We start from the raw sequence: 21,814 nt of genomic DNA, 5'->3' as shown, positions 1-21,814 counted from the left end.
CAACTAAATATTAGTCACATGTTCCATCATTTCACATAGAAATACATGTCTTATCCACAGAAAGAGAAGGCATTGGTTTCTGACAACATGAGTCAGTACATATACACTGATATGGCACCTGAACTTCATATAAAAATAAATCTCTTAACATAGGAAAAATTCACATCCAATCAGCATGTTAACAACAGGAAATAGCATCAAGCAGCAGCAGCAGCAGCATCCAACAGGTACAGTGAATCTGAGCAAAAACAGTCATTGTTAAAGAGAGAGTAAGTGAGCTGTTTGGGTTGGAAGACATGCGATCACACTCTGGAATGATTAAAGGAAAATCAAACCCCTTCCTAACCAGACTAGACCTACAAAAATTGAAATTAAACAATTTTTTCAAGGTTTTAAAGTCCAAATGACCCAAACAAGTCTTGCACCAACACTCCTCTGTCACTTCAACCATCCAGAAAAACAAATTCGCATTCACCCTCCGACACAAACCACAGGGTGTCTCCTTCATGTTCTCCCCAAAGTTGTTGGAACCTGACAGGTTGTGCTGGTTTTATTCACTCCATCTGTGAAAAAACGGATAAACTGCAAAATGTGCAGAAAATGGCTGGATGGTGGAACATGTATTGTCTGCTGACACTGCTGTTCCCGATCAAATGCATCAGATTACAATCAATAATGAGAAAAAAACAGATTTCACTGCACTGGTGCAGGCTTGATCGCATCATTTAAGGACTTAAAATTTAAACATTTGAGGAGTATACATGAAGCAGACAGCCTACGGACGCACATGGAGTTGCTTGTCATTACACATTCGCAGCACAGCTCTGTGTGCAGGTCACACTAGTCCATTTTCACTGATATGGTATTAGCTTACAGTAGAAACAGCCTGGAGCAAGAAAAAGGCTGTGCTCGTATGCAGTATTTACAGTGCAAGTGGCAGCAAAGCAGCAATCTGACTTGTGGACTCACAGGAAACCTTGGGAAACTAAAAAGCCGGTGTGAATCCAGTTATAACTGGCTAGGTCAGGACAGTTTTAAATCTTTAACGGCTCACACGTGAGCTTAAAAGTCAGACTGCGCTTTCTTTGCAAAGCCAGATTTGGAGAGACGGTGCTGCATTACCCACTTACAGTAACAGATGGCAGCACATGCACTGATATGGCAGCTCACCTTTAGTAAACAAAGCGGCAGCAGCACGTTCCCCTATTTGGCTGACAGTCGACTGGTAGCTTACTCATACCTCTGCCACAAAAACAGGAAGGCACATCCGAAGGCAGCTCCGACATGCCGTCCTCTCGTGTGTTTAATTAACATACAATCAGGCAAATACAGAAAGGCAAAGGGCTCCCAGGGCAGTGAATGCATTTATGGTGGCGGGGGTTGAGTGGACAGCAATCAGAAGAATTAAAGCCTGGACATTAATGTGGTGAAAAGAGGTGAATGAAAAAAAAAGGAAAAGAAGTGACAGTTGTGTCTCAGAAAGGAGAGCATACAGAAAAACGAAAAAGGGGAAAGGAGTGGGGAAAAGAGTAGCCGTGTAGGCCTGTCATGCTGTTGTTACATCCAGTAGTTGGTCAGCATGAAGCTGAACAAGGCAGTTGGCAGCAGCCACACAGAGGACGCCACTGGAAAAGGAGAGAGATCAAGAAATATTAGCGAGGCTGTACATGAGACTTATTTTTATGTTAATGAAGCAATCCCCGAGACAGATGGCTGGCTTTTAGTCAAATTTAAGTTGGAACAAGTTTTCTTCAACTCTAGATCTCCATTGTCTTCAATCTGTTTATTTTTGTCCATCAGTGGAACTTTTTGTATCAGATACAAAGCACACATTTTTTTTATTCCTTGCAAACTTTAAGACAGAAATTTAGGACAACTGCACTCTGGCATTTCAACTTAAAGAGGCCGCTGCATTGTTTCATTTCATTTTCCATCATCTGTCTTAAACTCTTGTGTGAGCATGCCATACTTCTACTAGTTTCCCCATTTCCAGTCTTTATGTTACACTAGGCTAGTGCCTGGAGCTTCAGACTTGACATACATAGGTTAGCATGTTGGCTTTACCTGCATTCGATGAGCTGCACTCCAAGTCAACCAGCGAGTCCAAGTAGACCTGGCCCAGCCACTCCTGGTAGGTCTTTCTGTCAGCAACACCCACGAGACGCACAGTGGAGTCTTTGAAAATAAGATCTGTACCTTTGTACACCTGTGAGTCAAACATCTTGAAAGCAGTACCTGTGTCACTGCCAAAATATGTCTGCAAAGAAACACATGGATATAAAAATTTCATGGGAAAATCATGCTTGACAGAGTAATTCATGCTTTTGGATGCCCAGTTTGAATTCTCAGACCTCAGAGCATCCTTGAACATACTGCCAAAAATCCCCAAACTCTTATTCTGAAGGATCTCTGACTCTCACAAAGAACATTCAGATGAACAGCGTTACCTGTGCTTGGTCCAAAAGTCCATAGATAGCATGGATGTTCATGTCTGGGCGTACCATTACAGCGTGGGAAGGGACTCTGCCCAGGTTGCAGTATTTATAATGCGTTACCTCGGCTTTACCTTCAGACTGACAGAGCAGCTGGAAATCTGAAGGCAGCAGACCTACACAACACAATTCAGATGACTGACTTTAATGTAAACATGTTTTTTTGTTTTTTGTTTTTTTATTCTCCCTAAAATAGGAGACGTTTAAAGGTGAGCATCTCAAAGTCCGGTGTTACTCGTCTTACCGTCAGTGTTTTCGAGGACAGTAGAATGCTTGACGAACGCCACGTCTCCCTCTCCTTTTGCCACACACCTGAAACGACCGGATAAACAAACACATGCAAGTGTGGCGTGAGTGCATTAATCTTCAATAGAATTAATAATTTATAATTTGGAGGAGCTGTGGCATGTTTCCCATATACACAAATATATCAGAAATGCTTCTGTGATTTGGATCTGTATGAAACTTCCACTGCTGAAAATTGAAAGGTAAAGACCTTCCAATAACCTGACAACCACCTATATGCAAGCACTTGGCGACAGTGGGAAGGAAAATCTCCTTTAAACAGGACAAAACCTTGTTTCTGCTATATTAGAAAATATTTTAACAACATCCTCTTAAATTATTTGATACACTGTCAGGGCAAAATATTGCTCAAAGCTGCTTTAACAAATGCTGACTTAAAGAAATGCAGTGTTTGTACAGAAGAGGGTAAAAAATGTCTTCCTTCAGTGAATGAATCCAGATTTCCTGATGCGGTGCAGTGGGCTTGGGGTGGGTTTTTAGTACCTGAAGGCGCCGTCGTAGCCATCATAAAGGTCTTTTCCTTTCTCGCATTTGTTCTGTCCTGATTCGTCTCCCACACAGAGTTCACACAGGCTGCTGGGGAAACCGGCTTGATTCGCACCTGGTACACAGCACTTTTCAAAGAAGTCTCCAACAGCTAAGCATCATGGGAAACATAAAATGCAAATTTAGAGACTGCCCTGACAATTTAGGCTCTATCTGAGGTAAAAGAAAGAGCAACAGCAGTGTTTGATCATTCCACTGGTGTTACAGTTTGACCATAAATGTGCCTAAAATTTAAAAAACTTAATCAGGGTTGTAATGAACTGGAGAAACTAAAAATAACACAGTTTTATTACAGCCTCTGCTATCAAAGCTCACAGTTTTCTATATTTGCCTCCTGACCACATCAGCTCATACTTCTACAACACACACACACACACACACACACACACACACACACACACACACACACACACACACACACACACACACACACACACCAAACTGACCTTGGGGTATCTGACATTGTTGTGGGCTGATCAGACCTCTCTCCATCAGAACTGCTACGGGAATGTTCCAGCCAGCTGTGCGGCCATATCCGGTGTGACAGGAGCGACGGCCACGCAGGTCGTCTAGGTTACGAATGTCAGAACTGCTCTTTTTCACCACTGCAACTGCGTAGTATGAGGAACCATCATGGTCGTCTGGAGAAAGAAAAGAAAAAAACCCCACCTGCATGATTGCTTCTCGTCTGTGAAACCAGACCACTGTGACTGTATTTTGGAGTCTCTGTGTTTTTACCTGTGTAGCTCTCGCCAGTAGCTGGGACCAAGCCATAGTCTTTGCCTGCAGTGTAGATATAACCTCCATCCAGAGTGATGGCGTCGGCATCTTTGTTCTATAAACACATGACAAGGAAACGCTGGAGTAAAGATACCAGAACTGCTAGAATAAAGCATTTTTTATATCATTTCTACAAAAGTATTCTGCAGGCTGATGTATAATAGCTGTCTGAGATAAGTAAGTAACATATTTACATATATTCGTAAGTGCATGCTAGTTGTGAGGTAACAAGACAATGTACATGTGAGTATTATGTATCCTTAATATAGCAGTTTTGCCCTAAAAGGCAAAACTGCTGTGGGCTGTAGAACAGGGGTGGGTTTGCTGTCTACTGTGGGCCCACACAGTCATGTTTGCTATTTCAGTAAAGCTAAATGTTAGGCAATATCTCTGTGAAGGTTTTCAGTCAGGCAATATCATTTTATGCAGTAGGTAAATGCAACACTTGCATTACGTGACGTGTTTGTAGGGAACTGAATGCAATGATCTGAGTTATTGTCGTTTTAGGGACTAAGAACCAGTAGGGAGATTTCTGTTACCTTGATTTTCTTCATACAGTCAGTCACAGAGTCCCCGTAGACACAGTTAATGTTTGGAGTTAGCCCTTTACTCTGGAAGGCCACGCTCATGTCAGCACATTTCTGCTGCTCACCGCTGGATATCACACACCACCGCAGGGCATTTGGGATATCTGACATGGGAGGTAGTTGTAGGTTGTAAAGACAGTTAAATAGGTTTTAAAGCAAGTTAAGGAATGATCCGAAGTGTTTAATAAAAGATTGTTCACCTTTGGGATCACAGTCCATGGCCTTCAAAGCATTATGGTACCTATTACCCATCCACTTCTTGGGTTCATCTGAGTTAGCTGCCTTAAAGGTGGTGGCGAGATTAGAGAAAAGCACAGTTCCGTCTCCATAATCCGCCGATGAAAACATGGGGAAGTTTGACTTTTGCTGCAAACAGGAGGTCAATGTCAATTAACACTGGAGTACTATGACTAGAGTGTTATTCAAATAAAACATGGAAGGCATTATCACATGTAAAGGTTAAGATGGTTAAATCCTGCCATATCTTAAAATACTTTTACACTTTATTCCAAACTTGACAACTTGAAAGCCAAGTGGTAACCATATGTTCACATGTATATAAACCATATGCCAGTGTTTCTAAGCTATTATTTCAGTTGGCCTCTAACACAGACTTGAGTGAAGTCTTACATTTTCAGCTCACAGCCAACCTCCAGTTTGAACTCTTAACTACACTAACACACCCACACACTCTATATGCAATAAGAAATGTAAGCAATCTCACACCAAGGCTAAACTGGTGACTATTGTGGAGTTTTATTAATATCACAGAGCTTTTGCCATTACTCGTGCTTTTAGCACTGAAGCTGGTAATTTGCTGTCAGTAGCATAAGTACAGTTAAACCGAGGTGCTTCAGATGGTCGAAGAACACACTCTTCCAAAATTATTATTGGAGATTGATTCAGGCTTAACTAGCCATCTGTACAACTGACAAGCACGTAACCAGACAGTAAGTGGAACATATGGCAGCACAGCACAGATTTAATTGATTTTCAATTCTAATCTCACCTTTGAGAGACACAAACAAGGTCACCCAGGCTTGCTACTACCTCCGGAGGAATATTGTAATTTTAGGTATGTGTACATAAATGTGTACATAAATGTGTGTGTTTATTTGAATATATGATGTTTAATTCCATCTTTTTCTTTTAGGAGTTGCTATTAATATTAATTTTAAGTTGTTCACATTTGAATCACACCTTCAAATTTTAGTGAAGATTTTTAATTGACTTAAAATGTTTGGACAGCAGAACCTTGTAACACTAGTTTTGAAAAGTGCAAATACAATTTAATATTATTATTAGTAGTAGTAGTAGTAGTATTCAACCGATTATAAAATCAAATAGGTTCAGTAGCCTGAGTTTGTTTAACTTTACATTTAGTGACCATCTTTAATAATGATATTAATGTTTTTTTGTTTACATTTTTTTTGTAATGGTTATTCATACTGTGTAGGTGGGGAAAAAAAGGCTCTGACTTTCACAATGCAGAAAAATAACCCCTTGGCTTACTGAGGTGCTACTGATGTGCCATTAATGTCTGAATGTTCCTAAGGAGGGTTTGTTTGGACCTACCAGGCCTTCCATCAGCATGTTAAACACCACAGAGGGACTGATGTCATTTCTGACCACAACACCACGAGATGGGACAGGGACCAGGTTGCACCGGCTCCACTGAGTAACAGGAGCTCTAGTGCCATCAGGACACAGCAGTTCATAGTCTGAGGACTTCAGATCTTTTGCCCAGGTTGGACCACGACCTGGTGAAGAAGCACCTGGTTAAGTTACATCCTGAATGATAAAACCGGCTTAGTAGGAAACTAATTACTATAATAACCAACTAATGTCTGTCTACCCTTCACTAACTATGACTTTACCGTCAGTGTTCTCCCCTACAGTTGTGTCTTTGATGAAGGCCACATCTCCAGCACCTTCAGCCAAACACCTACAGAGACCAAGATTGTTGTGAAATAGAAACAAATTAACAGATATACTGGACTCATACCTAACTGTGTATCTTCTGTGTAAGAGTGTAATGAGTGTGAATGTGGGTTTACCTGAAAGCTCCTTCGTAGCTGTAGTACCTCTCATTGCTGCTCATCTCACATTTGTGCTGCCCACTTTCATCTCCTATGCACAGCTGACATAGAGACTGGGGCTCACCTTGGGTAGCTCCAGGGATACAACTGGCATTGAAGAAATTTGCAACACCTAATATGCAAACACACACACATGCAACGAAATGTTACTGTGACATGCAACCGGTGTATTACATTATTCTGTAAGAATATGTATTTTGAGAAGTGTGTAAAGTTTACTTTGAATGTTCAGCAGGCAATCTCAGTTAGTTTTATTAGCATTATCATTTTAATATTTTTCCTGTAGAGTTCATACACCGAAGTACCAAAATAAACACTGTGTGCTGTCGGTCCTGCTTGCTGCACAACAACATTCAATATTTAGTATTTACTGCTGTTTATACTTAGCTAGATTAATGCGATGGTGTTGTGTTTAGTATGTTGCTCTGGTTTTTTTTTTTTTGCTTGTTTTCTCTTCTTTTTCTCTCAACAGGTGATCCAGGAGATTTTTCTTTTTTCTCTTTTTAAGTGCCCTTTCTCACTGTCCCTGTTATCCTTTTTATCGTTAACTCGGTTTTCCTCGGTCTTTTCACGTGTGTTATGAATATCTCTTTTTTTTTCGGTACCGGTACTAGTTTTATTTTGTTGTATTTATCCGCGACACCTTAAATGCCGGTCCGTGAAAATATTGTCGGGCATAAACCGGTCTGTGGCGCAAAAAAGGTTGGGGACCGCTGATTTATACAACCATTTGGAGGCTTTTACTTTAAAAACACACATCACTATGTTAATCATGATAACCTTCCTATGCGGGTATTTTTTTACTGCAGGTTCAACTTCCAGTTAAAATGACACAATGTTCCTTTAGTGTATATATAAATATATATATTCGCTATCATCTGATCATTTATTAATAAGTTCTATGTAGCTGTGAAAATAATTGTAGGCTGTGTTGTCCTGGTCACTTCGCCTTGTACCTCCGTACTCACCTGTTCAAGATTACTCCATAAAACAAACTTAACTCATGTTATTCTCTGCTAGCTGTACTGTGTTCCTGTCATGTTGTATTCTGTCTAAAATGACTAAATATTCAAAACTCAAACATGTCATTCATACCCTGTGGGATGTTGCAGCCCATCACGGACATGTAGCCTTGGTCTATCAAGTACCCTATGGGCATGTTCCACCCAGCAGTGCGACCTATCCCGGTGTGGCAGCTCTTCTTTCCTGCCAGGTTGTGGATATTGATGCCAGAGTTTTTTTTCGTCACTACAGCAACTGCATGGTAGGTGGTGACAGCTGAAGCAAAAAAGCACAGGTATTAGCAACCGCTGTATGAGACTGATAAATCTAGACCCACAAATGGTGTCTGACATGTTGACACTGAAGAGACCAAAAGATATCTGGGATCAAAGTATAGTTTACCACATCAGTTTTGAAATATCCCACATGTACAATTATTGTTGGGATTAACAGCAGTCATAATGTAACACACTTATCCTAGGTAAACATAATGGCTGACTTGGTCATTTGCTATCTCTATGAAACACTGTGCATTAATGTTAGTAGAGATAAGCCAGAAGATATAAACTCAATAGAAAGACATGATATAAAGAGCAAATGAGATATATTCTCCGCTGAGTTCAGAAGATAATCCTTTTTGAAGAGTCATAAAAGCTTAAAATGTCATAAAAGCTTCAAGAGTGACAAAAGATGAGTTTTACTATGTAATAATAGTAAAACCTTTACATATGAATAAAACATTATTCATATGTAATGCTGTTTATTTAGGCCTATGTGCTTGCTTTTTATGAGAAATCAAGCTACTCTTGTTTCATTAGCAACAAATTAACTAACCCTTACAAACTGAGCCAAAACTCAGAAATAGTGTGAGAAACTCTAAAAACACCATACTGCTTCTGCGGGAATTAAGAGGGTGAGTAGCAGCCAGGTGTTCCTTATCAAATACATTCGATTAATTGATCATCAGTAAGTGTGAGCATCTCTATAAAAGCATCAGTTTTGACACAATTTTCCCAACTGTGGGTACCCCAGCAAATTCTCCCCAGAATGTGTGATGCTCAGACGAACTGCAAAAACAACACACTCTCACTCCCAAAGCGTAACATTTTACAGTACATGACAAATCCTCGATATATTACTCTTCCGGGCACCCAACACGTCCCTAGGTTACAAGATCTTAAAAATGAGGAAACATGAGAATCGTTTGGAATGAATCCACACATGTACTTTTGTTATACTTAAATCGCTTTGGAAAACACTATCCAACGTCATTAAAGTGCTGGTTAACCTTAGGGATAAGGTTGGGGTTAGGGCTTGAATACATGGTTGGAGTGTCATTCTACTGGATTTCATCCTTAACCTGTCGCATAGCATAAGAACGTGGAGGGTCACCTTTCACGTCCCTCAGGAACTTGACAAATGGTCATTATATTACGCCTCAGGAGTGATCACGGGCTGGCAGGCCTCAGTTGCCATGTTAATTTCAGAAGTTCATTAGAATTAGCACAATTAGAAAAAGACTAAACAAGTACAGATTGTTTGAAGGGTTGCCAGGAGAAAACCTCTTTCCTCTAAAAAAGAATAAGGCACAGCTTAGGATTTGCAAAGCTGCATCTGAACAAAATCACAAGGCTTCTGGATCAGTGTCCTTTAGACAGACAAGACCAACCTGGAGATGTTTGGCCATAACGTACACAATATTTGTCAAATACTGCAGGGCGCAGTACGCCGTTCAGACCTATTGCAGTCATGGAATCGGCCATATACTATGGACAGTGATCTGTGCCTTAGCAGCAAATTTACAACAGAATGTCTGAAAAAGTGATCAAGGTGTGGCAAAGGCCCATTCAAAGTCCAAACCTCAGCCTGATTGAAATGCTCTGTCACGACCTTAAGAGAGCTGTGTACAAATTAATGAGTGCAAATCTCAATTATCTGAAGTAGCTCTGGAAAAGGGAGTGGACCGAAATTCTCCCCAGTGATGTGAGAGCCTGATAAAGTTATACAGAAAGTGATTATGTTCAGTTGTTGCTGCTAAACGTGGTTCACTGAATCATGGGATGTACTGCATTTTAGGTTCGTTTTTTTTTTATTAATTAATTAATTTATTTATTTATTTAATACCAAGGTGCAATATCTACTTGTCATATTGTGAATAGATAACCTCACTAGTCTCCTGACTGGTCCGTTTACAGCATCCTGCCATACAACTGCATTTGTCCCTAACCATCGGGAACCCTCGTGTTAACATTTATCAAGTTGAAAAAGTTAGCGTTCATCCTCCAGCTTCACTGTGCTAATGCGTTTATACTATGCTAACCATAGCTCTGTTGCTAGCCACCACATAGCACATCATTATATACCCGCTAGTCCAACTTTAATAACCCTACAAATATCACTGCTGTTTAGTTTTGTCTTCATTTATGTTGGAAGTGACAGCAAAGCTGTAGGTTTAAAATTTTCAGAAATCCCTCAATCAGAAAATAGTATATTATTTAATCTTAAAATGTTTTTGGAGACTTCCTGTATACCACTAGAGGGAGCCCACGTACCACCAGTGGTACGTGTACCACAGTTTGAGAACCACTGCATTAGAGGTTGTATTTAAATGTTCCAATATGTAAAACCTTAAAACTGAAACAGGGTGTCTTTTGTTTTCATTGTTTTGTTAGTTGATTGTAGTCTGTCTATGGCCAAAGAAACAGTTGTTAGAATATTTATTTTATTTATTTAGACATTTCTAGTTATTCTGTATTATTTAAACAAGCATGCAGTGATCGAAGGCCTTTTTTAAAAACTTTGTCATGTTCCTGTACTTATGCTGCGCTCAGCTAAGCTAAGAACCCGCTAGCTTCATCACTTCTCCTTAATTGTAATTCACTGATTTGGGGTCTTACAGCCAGCCTGTGATTCACTGCCAGCCATCTTAAACGAAGCTGTTTTCCCCAAGTTGTAGATGTCTTTGGCAGACATGGACAGGGCATCAGCTTCCTTTCTCTGCAGACAAAAATATTAATGATAGTGAAACACAGGACATAGGGCGTCAGCAGTAATGGATGACTCATTAACTCAAACATTGCAAAGATGATAACTAATGAAGAAATATTTGAAACAACAACAAGTCTTTACCAATGAAGGTTTTAAAATAAACATGAAGCTCCCAGTCTGTGGTTGTCATAAAAAAAGAAACACAAAGTGTGCATTGTGCTGATAACAGATCACCAAGTTATTGGTTCATGGTTTATGTTGTTATCTGAAGTCTGACTGTACTTTATGGTACTCGGAGCATTTAATCAACTTTAATGGGTCCTTGTTGGTCCCACATGACTGAAATAAACAATCTTCAAACTTTCTGGGTCCAAGGAAGCTTCAAGTTTGATTTCCTACCAGTTCAATCTTACCTGTAGTTTCTGACCGCAGTCCTCCACTGACGCTGCATTGACGCAGCTGAGGGAAGGACGGATGGAGGCTGCGCTGAAAGCCTGAGACATGGCCTGACATTTCCTCTGCTCGTTCTGTGAGATGGTGCACCATTTGATTGTGCTTTGGCCAAACACTGAGGGAGAGACAGAGGGAGTTATTCTGGCATTAAATTGTTACACCACCTGATTTACAAAAATTACATTCTGCTTCAGCACTGCTATTCCCAACATGGGAGCTGGGATCTAAAAAGGGTTGCAAAATAATTTACTAAATGGGAAAGGAAGCATATTTTTACTGCACACACGACATTCATTTTCTCAGATATTTTTCTCTGTGGTACAGCAATAAGGACTGAACAGTGTTATTCCTCCAGAATAGGGGATTATTCATAGAAATAGCTTCACTTTTATTGGTCATCAGTTAGTAAAGATGTAACCAGAAATAACTGTAATAATACAAAAGGCACCAGTACAAGGTAAATGTCCTACTTTTTAAACCTTTTGTAAGTAACGTTGTTGTGCACAGTTTGTCATTATGGTTTCTTAATCATTTTTGGTTAATCTTTTTTTTTGCCAAATTATTTAAATCTTAAGAGTCTTAAGAATATTCAAATCTAAAAGTAAAATTGTTTTTATGTACATGGACACTCAATACGATCCAACACAGGATCAAAGATCTTTCATATAAAAGAAAAACGGTTGCACCTTCTTTCATACATTTACAGCATATTTAGCTTTAAAAAGCCAGTCTTACCAGTATGTAGTATTAGCAGTAGTGTTCCAACTGTCCTCCACATGGCCACAGCCTTGTTCTTGTTTCCGCTCTGCTGGATGAAATAACCTCCTTTCTCCTCTCCTCTGCTTTATAAAGTGACTTCTGAGTCAAAGTCCTCCTTCAATCTCCAAGGCTCAGCTTAAAGTCCACGTGCAAAGCTTGTATAAGGCTGTATTTTCCACTGTTTTACAACTATAATAGTGTCTTGCAGGGATTCAAAGAAGATATTAGCTCAAGTTTTTTCTAGACTTTAAGGAGTGTGCCTCCCTGGTTTACCAGGTCTGACACGTCTCTGCTGCCGCTGCCTGGCTGCAGGCCAAAGCCTGGACACAGAGGTCTTTTTTAACCCACCTCTGCTTTCCCCCTCCCTCCTCTCCTTGATCAGTGTGGTGCTTTTCCACTGATGTGCAAAAGGAAAGAAGGAATTCAGGCCAGCACATTGAGGTTGTAACTGACTCACAAAACAAGAAGTGTTTTTACCTGCTCTTACTGCTAAATTTGACATGATTTGGGGTTTTTTTTGTAACCTTCGTTTTCCATAAGTTGCAGTCAGTTCGGCCTTGTTACCACAAGGTGACCACAATGTAAGGATTACACGTAAAAGTTGGGCATTTAAAATCTCACTTAAAATTAAGAAATACACATGTCTACACAAAAGTTATTTTTACCGCAGATAAAAAAAAAGTCTCTCTGTGATGGATTTATAGTACTACGACTTATTAATAAAGTGTTGCAGAGGCATGAGTCTGTGAGTAAATCTGTTGATGCTGGTGGGGGAGCCTTTTATATCATTAACAAGCAGTGTTGGGTAAGTTACTTTAAATTAGTAACTTAGTTACATTACTAGTTACTTCTATCAAAAGTAACTCAGTTACTTCAAGTTACTCGTTACTTTCAAAGTAACTAGTTACTAGGGAAAGTAACTTTGGTTTTACTCAGAATTCTCCTGTTAATGTGTTGATTCCGTAACTGGATACCCAGCCAGATTGACAGTCTTCTAGCTTGCTTACTTGCCACAAGTGCACTGCGCCACCTACCAATAGAAAGGAAAAGATAATGTGCATATTTCCACGAGAGAAATCCCACGCCTGGACCGTTGTTGACCGCCCCATGATTCTAGCCTACGTCACAGCGTCATGTGCGCTTTTTACATCCAAAAGGAAAAATGCAGTCGTGGTGCTTTCGATTGTACTCAGAACTCGGAAATTCTGCCTTCCAAACAGGAAGATGTAGGTAACACCAGAGTGCAAATGAGCTGCATACAGGGCTGGACTGGGACAAAAAAATCGGTCCGTGCGTTTTGACTAGAGACCGACCCACCATTATAGGAAAAATAATTCCTTTGAATGAAAAGAAACACTGTTGTGACAGTGATGTACACCGTTTTGATGGTATATATGCATCAATCTATCACTTATTTGTTGTAAGACTCAGATAATTATTTTTTAAAAACGAGACATTTTAAATGAGAGTAAGAAAGAAAAGTGTTTCTTTGTGCCCACCTCTCCCTGTTAATGCCCTACCTGCCCCCCTGGCAACACTTTGCTAGAGCCGCCCCTGCACAGTTACCAGCTGTCAGCTACTTAGAAAAGGATCCTGGGGTTATTTGTCTCTCAGAAACAGTTCATAACTTCTCTTCAACTCATTCATGTTACCTAAAAGGTAAACCTGTTTCTCCATCACAGCTCTGATGATTCAGTAAGGACATCTCCTGGTTTCATCTTCATGTTCCCCTCTCACCAGATAACCAAACCGACATCATGACCAGCAGCTTTTACGGCTGTGGCTCCAGCAAACATCAGCTGATACTAGAAATTAATATTAAATAAATTCTAACAACAGCTGATCAAGCTTAAACGTGCTGCTGTTGTTTAGCGCGACATCCACTGGTTTACTCTTTCTGGTACAAAGTGGGCGATAAACAAACAAGAGAGAAAAGCCGATCAGCTGATCATTGATCAGTTTTATGATTGAAGTAGAAACAGGAGAGGGAGGGGAGAGAGGATGAGAGAAGAAGATGCAGCTGTGCAGCAAAGACACAGAGTAACTCCAGCTTTGTGTCTTTTTCATTGTAGCTGAATTACGGGACAAACTGTGTTCCTTTTCACCTCAATACGAAACTCGTAGTATTTTCTTTGAATACGAGACAATTCCATTGTTTAGGGGATGGTTGGCAACTCTAATAATTAACCTTATAAACAAAATAAAGTTCAACATCAGTAACATCATAGCACCACCCAGCTGTATAGAAACTCCATGATGCTAGCTAGTACGCAGTACGAAAAAGTCAGCACAACGAAAATAAACTCCACCTAAACTTGGTTCATATCTGACCCAGAGAGACTGCAGGTCATAACTTCTTACCTGAAGTTCAGTTCACCTGACACTCACCGGCGGCCGCCTCGGGTCTCTGCTCCTCCTGCCTCTCCTTTCCCTCATCTACCTGTTGGCCTCCACCACTTGCTAATATGACTGAATCTGTGGAAGCTCCGCCACCACACGAAGTAACGAATAACGATCTAAATCCCAGTAACGAGTAACGCGTTCCTGATTTTGGCATAATAACTAGTTACCGTGCTCGTTACCACAATAATAACGTAGTTACTGTAACGAGTTACTTAATAACGTGTTAGGCCCTACACTGCTAATAAGATATATATATATAGAATATATATATATTAGACATTTAACACACTTTCGTTTTTCAAAGAAAATGTGTGTACTTTATTCCACCTTACTACGGAGCCCCGCAGGGGACATGGGAGAAAAAAAAACTTAAGACGGACTTTTGCGAGATCTCGCAAAAGTTTTGCGAGATCTCGCAAAACAAACTCGGGATCTCGTAAAACTTTTGCGAGATCTCTCAAAAGTTTTAGCCGCATTCTTCCCGTTAGCTCGAAGCTAACAGGAGATCGAGACCTACTACTACCGCTTTCCCGGCACATCGTGCCTCGACCTCCCGGTTGGCTTCGAGCCAGCGTCCGAAGAAAAACTTTTGCGAGATCTCGCAAAAGTTTTGCGAGATCCCGAGTTTGTTTTGTGAGATCTCGCAAAAGTTTTGTGAGATCCCGAGTTTGTTTTGCGAGATCTCGCAAAAGTCCGTCTTAATTTTTTTTTCTCCCATGTCCCCTGCGGGGCTCCGTACCTTACTTCACACCTACAGGGAGTGCAGAATTATTAGGCAAATGAGTATTTTGTCCACATCATCCTCTCCATGCATGTTGTCTTACTCCAAGCTGTATAGGCTCGAAAGCCTACTACCAATTAAGCATATTAGGTGATGTGCATCTCTGTAATGAGAAGGGGTGTGGTCTAATGACATCAACACCCTATATCAGGTGTGCATAATTATTAGGCAACGTCCTTTCCTTTGGCAAAATGGGTCAAAAGAAGGACTTGACAGGCTCAGAAAAGTCAAAAACAGTGAGATATCTTGCAGAGGGATGCAGCAGTCTCAAAATTGCAAAGCTTCTGAAGCGTGATCATCGAACAATCAAGCGTTTCATTCAAAATAGTCAACAGGGTCGCAAGAAGCGTGTGGAAAAACCAAGGCACAAAATAACTGCCTATGAACTGAGAAAAGTCAAGCGTGCAGCTGCCAAGATGCCACTTGCCACCAGTTTGGCCATATTTCAGAGCTGCAACATCACTAGAGTGCCCAAAAGCACAAGGTGTGCAATACTCAGAGACATGGCCAAGGTAAGAAAGGCTGAAAGACGACCACCACTGAACAAGACACACAAGCTGAAACGTCAAGACTGGGCCAAGAAATGTCTCAAGACTGATTTGTCTATGGTTTTATGGACTGATGAAATGAGAGTGAGTCTTGATGGGCCAGATGGATGGGCCCGTGGCTGGATTGGTAAAGGGCAGAGAGCTCCAGTCCGACTCAGACGCCAGCAAGGTGGAGGTGGAGTACTGGTTTGGGCTGGTATCATCAAAGATGAGCTTGTGGGGCCTTTTCGGGTTGAGGATGGAGTCAAGCTCAACTCCCAGTCCTACTGCCAGTTTCTGGAAGACACCTTCTTCAAGCAGTGGTACAGGAAGAAGTCTGCATCCTTCAAGAAAAACATGATTTTCATGCAGGACAATGCTCCATCACACGCGTCCAAGTACTCCACAGCGTGGCTGGCAAGAAAGGGTATAAAAGAAGAAAAACTAATGACATGGCCTCCTTGTTCACCTGATCTGAACCCCATTGAGAATCTGTGGTCCATCATCAAATGTGAGATTTACAAGGAGGGAAAACAGTACACCTCTCTGAACAGTGTCTGGGAGGCTGTGGTTGCTGCTGCACGCAATGTTGATGGGGAACAGATCAAAACACTGACAGAATCCATGGATGGCAGGCTTTTGAGTGTCCTTGCAAAGAAAGGTGGCTATATTGGTCGCTGATTTGTTTTTGTTTTGTTTTTGAATGTCAGAAATGTATATTTGTGAATGTGGAGATGTTATATTGGTTTCACTGGTAAAAATAAATAATTGAAATGGGTATATATTTGTTTTTTGTTAAGTTGCCTAATAATTATGCACAGTAATAGTCACCTGCACACACAGATATCCCCCTAAAATAGCTAAAACTAAAAACAAACTAAAAACTACTTCCAAAAACATTCAGCTTTGATATTAATGAGTTTTTTGGGTTCATTGAGAACATGGTTGTTGTTCAATAATAACATTATTCCTCAAAAATACAACTTGCCTAATAATTCTGCACTCCCTGTAGGCATAATATACAGGGATGAACTTTGTCCCGTATGGGGCTGTTTCACTGTACAGGTCTCAGGAGAGTTACTGTACTCTCATTTTACATTGTGGGCCACATACAGCCCACTTTGATCTTAAGTGGGAGTGAAACTCCCCTTTCTGTCATTGTAAAAAACAAAATAACAAAATATTTAATTAGTGAGATATCTTAATATATAACAACAAAATGCAATTTCAACAGTGTGTCTCAATTTTTATACATGATAAAGAAAATTTGCTATAGTACATGGAAGAAACCAGTCAGCACAACTTCAATTACAAGGAAGAAATGTGGAAAAAAAAATAGAGAGAAAAAAGCCCTTCTATAAAACAGAATGTTTTTGTTAATTCACAGAAAGTGTCCTATTTTTTTCAGTGTGGGTCCACAAAAAGGAAAAAAATGTCTAAATTTCTATTGTAGATATCCACATATACAAAAAGTCTGAAAATATATTTAAAAGTTCAATATTTATGCCCTGCTTCACATTTTCCAGTGTTGTCCAGTGGGCTGGATTGGCATCTTTGCTGGACCAATTCTGGCCTCCGGGCCTTATGTTTGACATCCAGAGATAATAATAGAAAGTTCAAAGAGGTTTGAATCCTTTTTTATGTTTCTTTCTTTCTTTCTTTCTTTCTTTCTTTCTTTCTTTCTTTCTTTCTTTCTTTTTTTTTTTACAATGCTGCAGTGCCAAACATCTGCTGAGTGGATGCTGCAGCACATGAGGATGCATTATTGTGGTCATAAAACAAATTATAAATCTGCAGCCTTTTGCCAAAACTCAGGAAGTCGACCTTATCATAAAATGTGTAATTGCTCTCATTGTTGATAAAATGTTCAGATACCTAACAACGATCATTTCCAGGCACGGGACAGGAGATGATGATAATAAAACTTCATCAGCAGAAAGACCTCACTGTGGCGAAACTGTCCGGGTGTGAGCTTGCTCATTTTTTACGCTGTGACAGCATGAGGATGACACGGAGGTGACAGTCACACCGAGGTGTCAGAGTGGTGCCATTTTCAGTCAGTGTTTTTTGTCAGCAGACATGAGAATCTGCCTTTCATTGAATATGAAGCGTTTAACCTGCATTTTACAATGCAGGACAAAACAGTGTTCTTTGCATAAAAATTTTGAACTGCCTCTGCATGACTGTCCTGAGCACTTCTAGGCTTTTCTCATTGGTCACATGAACCAGGGCCAGTGTCATGCATGCACTGTACCTAAACATATAATTATCATATGACAGTTTAACTTGCACAGAAGGCCCTAGGCCCTAGGCCTGCCAAGACTGATATGGGAATAGTTTATATCCAGTGACCCTGGGTATTTTATTGCAGGATATTTGCTTCGAACTTCTCGATAATGACAAGCTGAACTCCAGGACTCGATGAACTCAAGAACTATGAAAGTGTGAACCTTGGACCTGGTGACGAATTATATCTGTGGAGATAAGTACAGACATCAGAGCGCCTAAGTCGAATGAACATAAAATAAGTTTTTCAGTCACTTGTATTATTTTGTAGTCCTCTGTATGGCTGGGATTACTTTTTTTCCTTTAGTTAATATCTGAAATGTATGATTTGATACTAATTACACACAAAAAATCATTTAAATCTTTAATATCAGATTATGATAATAAAAAAAACAACAACCCTGGACTGCAGGAGAGAGAGAGAGAGGACCAGACCAGACCCTGGGTGGATCTCACCTGCCTCTTTATTTTTGTTGTTGTGTTGTCTTGTTTTGTAGCTACAGTTTTTTTATTTAACCAATGGGTAAACTGAATCTGCAAAAAGGTCTTCAACTCTGTTTTATTTATATAGCATCTAATCACAACAGTGTCACCTCAACACACTTTACTGTATATTGTAAGGTATAAACCTTACAACAATACAAAGAAAACCCCAACAATCAACTGACCTCCTATGAGCAAGCACTTGGAAAAAAAAAACTCCCTTTTGAAAGTTTGTTCTCAGGAAGGCAAAACCCCCAAAACAAACATTTCAGTAATAACTACGTGGTAAACGTGTTTTATTTTCTTGTTCATTGATTAGAAAAGACGTAAATTTGAAAGATGATTACTCATGTTATTATTATGGTTATCATTATGTAATTATATGAACAAAGCATTATTTGAGCCTGCATAGGTTTTTCTTGGGCACTCCAGCTTCGTCCAAGAGTCAAAAGAAAGGCAAGTTGGGTTACCTGGTGATTACAAATTGGCAGTATGAGTGAATATGAGTGTGAAAGTTCATTTGTCCCTCTGTCTTAGACCAACAGCCTGTCATAGGGTATACTCTATGACAGGTGGGCTAGTATGGTGGGCCTGATTGGTCAAACATGCTGCAACTTAAGAAAACACCAGCAAATAAAAAAAAAGTTGCAAAAGCTTTAAAAAAGCTCATAAACACAATGAAAGTTTTTGAGGGCAGGCAAAAAACAAAAACCAGCTCCCATTGCGTTTTATTTAAATTTTGCTGTATTTTATGTGCTAGTGTTTTCTTAAGTTGCAGGGCAGAGTTTGATAAGTGGAAGGAACTAAATAGCTGCATGAATTGTATATGAAGACTATTGTTTGGACAGTTTGAGTCTGACAGTCATAGCATGACTTTATGCCGTGTTTAAAATATGGATATTGCTACATAGAAACTACCAAATTCTAAATTATGGGTACACACACATCGTCTATCCGAGGTCTATCTGATATTCCCGTGTTGTTGTTGTTCCTGGATCAGCATGCTAATGTTGATCCAGGAACAACCTGCTGAGGTCCACTCAGGAAAAAAGAAACCAAAGTTTTTTTCTACTCTACTCTTTCTTTACTTTGTCTGCCTTTCAGAGGGGGCAACAAAGAGGAGGTGAGGAAGATCCAGGTGTTACTAAAGGACAAGATCAGAGAGGCTAAGGACAATTACAGGAGGAAGCTGGAGTGGAAACTCCAGCAGAACAGCATGAGAGAGGTGTGGAGGGGCACGAAGACCATCACTGGATTCAGGCCAACCAACAGCAGGGGAACTGAGGGAGGTGAGAATAGAGCCAATGAGTTGAATCTGTTTTTCAATAGATTCGACACCACAGTGTCTGCTCCTACCCCCACAACCTCACCTGTAGTCAGCCTGGAATCCAGAACCACACCACTGTGCCAGCCTCTCTCTTCACATGGCGCTGTTGCCTCCTGTGAGATTCCTGACACCCCTCCCCCACCCATCACCTTCACTCAATACCAGGTTGAGATGCAAATGAGGAGACTTCACTCAGGCAAGTCTGCTGGACCAGACGGAGTGAGTCCCCTTGTCCTCAAGACCTGTGCCCCCCAGCTGTGTGGAGTCTTTCATAAACTGTTTATGCTGAGTCTGAGTCTGCAGAGGGTCCCGGTGATGTGGAAGACATCATGCCTCGTCCCTGTACCAAAGACGCCTCGTCCCAGTGGCCCCCAGGATTACAGGCCCGTGGCACTGACCTCCCACATCATGAAGACCCTGGAAAGGCTCATCCTGGACCAGCTGCGACCCATAGTAAGACCACACCTGGATCCCCTTCAGTTCGCTTATCAGCCTCGTCTCGGAACTGAGGACGCCATCATCTACCTGCTCAATCGTGTCTACACCCATCTGGTCGACTCCTTTGTCACGTGGTGTGAGCAGAATCATCTGCAGCTCAACGTGGCAAAGACCAAGGAACTGATCGTGGACTTCAGGAAGACCAGGAAACACTTGACCCCTGTTTCAATTCAGGGGGTCAGTGTTGACATTGTGGAGGACTATAAATACCTTGGAGTACACATTGACAATAAACTGGACTGGGCTAAAAACACCACAGCACTTTACAGGAAGGGCCAGAGTCGTCTCTATTTTTTGAGGCGACTGAGGTCCTTCAACATCTGCCAGAAAATGCTGAGGATTTTCTATGAGTCTGTTGTGGCCAGTGCGATCCTCTATGCTGTTGCATGCTGGGGGAGCAGGCTGAGGGTCGCAGATGCCAACAGACTTAATAAACTAATCCGTAAGGCCAGCAATGTTGTGGGGATGGAGCTGGACTCCCTCAAGGTGGTGTCGGAGAGGCGGATGCTGTCCAAGATAAAGACAATGTTGGATAACACCTCCCACCCACTCCATGACATGCTGGTCAGTCACAGGAGCACGTTCAGTGAGAGACTGAGATTACCGAAAAGCACCACTGAACGACACAGGAAATCATTCCTGCCTGTGGCCATCTCCCTGTACAACGCATCCACTTAACACACTGTTTGCTGCTACAGCTACACATGTTTCTTTTCCAACTATTTATTTATGAGTGACTTATGTATGTATGTATGTATGTATGTATGTATGTATGTATATATATGTATATATTGTACTATTCTTAGTTAGCGTATTGTCTGTCTTGTCTTAATGTTGGTTTAAAATGGAGCACTGTAACAAAAAAATAATTTCCCCCAGGGATCAATAAAGTATTCTGATTCTGATTCTTTGTGTCCCCTCTTTCTGTCTTCTCTTCTGAATTGTAAACCACATACCTGTAGGTACCTCTTTTGGTCCTCGAAATGGTATCCATACACATTACTGTGAGCGCCTAGTGCTATGAGTTCTACTAGTTAGCCATAGAGGTTCCATATGTGGGCAGCACAGTGGTGCACTTTACGTTTGTAAATGATTCTAAATTAATCCATGGATGGATGAATGGACATCTGTGTAGATTGTACTGCAGGGACAGAAATGGACTTTGCCTGATCATTTCATGGTATGCTTTTCAAACCATGTGTATTAATAGAATATACCTGAATATTAAACATCTGGAAAACAAATCCTAGTGTTTGGATAAGTGTGTCTCTGTTGTTGAGCATTACCTTCAAGAAAGCGGTGACAGTGTGAGTTTAGAAATTTCCGTCTGCATCCCTTTTTTTTGAGCATAAGTATGGTAAAAAAAAAAACTCTTAATAACACCTGTCAACACAATTAATATTTGCACCCATTCAAGACCCTATTTATAATCAATATATAATCTGCACCCTTTTTTCCTGAACTAATGATACTTTTTTCCAATTGTGCTGCTTGAAG

General features: G+C 40.6%; 1 protein-coding gene across 2 annotated transcripts; it reads right to left on the bottom strand.

Annotated features, from left to right (window-relative positions):
- Positions 1-1,557: 1,557 nt before the first annotated feature.
- On the bottom strand, positions 1,558-12,031 carry meltf (melanotransferrin). Of its 2 annotated transcripts, none has more exons than XM_085375966.1 (16): positions 11,989-12,031; positions 11,214-11,368; positions 10,710-10,809; positions 7,906-8,088; positions 6,769-6,922; positions 6,578-6,656; positions 6,287-6,439; positions 4,912-5,077; positions 4,664-4,815; positions 4,083-4,179; positions 3,791-3,985; positions 3,282-3,435; positions 2,737-2,804; positions 2,448-2,635; positions 2,065-2,257; positions 1,558-1,625 (listed from the first exon to the last, which is right to left on the bottom strand). In XM_085375966.1, exons 1-16 carry the CDS (start codon positions 12,029-12,031, stop codon positions 1,558-1,560), a joined length of 2,148 nt encoding a protein of 715 aa, XP_085232092.1. The 2 variants fall into 2 exon arrangements, with proteins under 2 accessions (XP_085232092.1, XP_085232090.1); XM_085375964.1 differs by having other exon boundaries at positions 2,448-2,608; positions 6,287-6,471; positions 6,589-6,656.
- Positions 12,032-21,814: the final 9,783 nt, after the last annotated feature.

This window comes from Diplotaxodon limnothrissa, linkage group LG17 (genome assembly GCF_057381915.1).
Source record: "Diplotaxodon limnothrissa isolate DT_005_m linkage group LG17, D_limnothrissa_male_GT1.1, whole genome shotgun sequence".
NCBI classification, from domain to species: Eukaryota; Metazoa; Chordata; class Actinopteri; order Cichliformes; family Cichlidae; genus Diplotaxodon; species Diplotaxodon limnothrissa.
The sequence above is the reverse complement of the archived record's forward strand: the minus strand, read 5'-3'. Positions and strand labels throughout refer to the sequence as shown.

Bases quoted from the DNA above. Each gene is read 5' to 3' on its own strand.
- meltf (XM_085375966.1), bottom strand. From the start codon at position 12,031: ATGTGGAGGACAGTTGGAACACTACTGCTAATACTACATACTG. The intron at 8,089-10,709 runs GTAAGACCCCAA...TTTTTGCTTCAG, and splicing joins CAGTGAATCACAGGCTGGCT to CTGTCACCACCTACCATGCA. The intron at 3,436-3,790 runs GTCAGTTTGGTG...CATGATGCTTAG, and splicing joins ACAATGTCAGATACCCCAAG to CTGTTGGAGACTTCTTTGAA.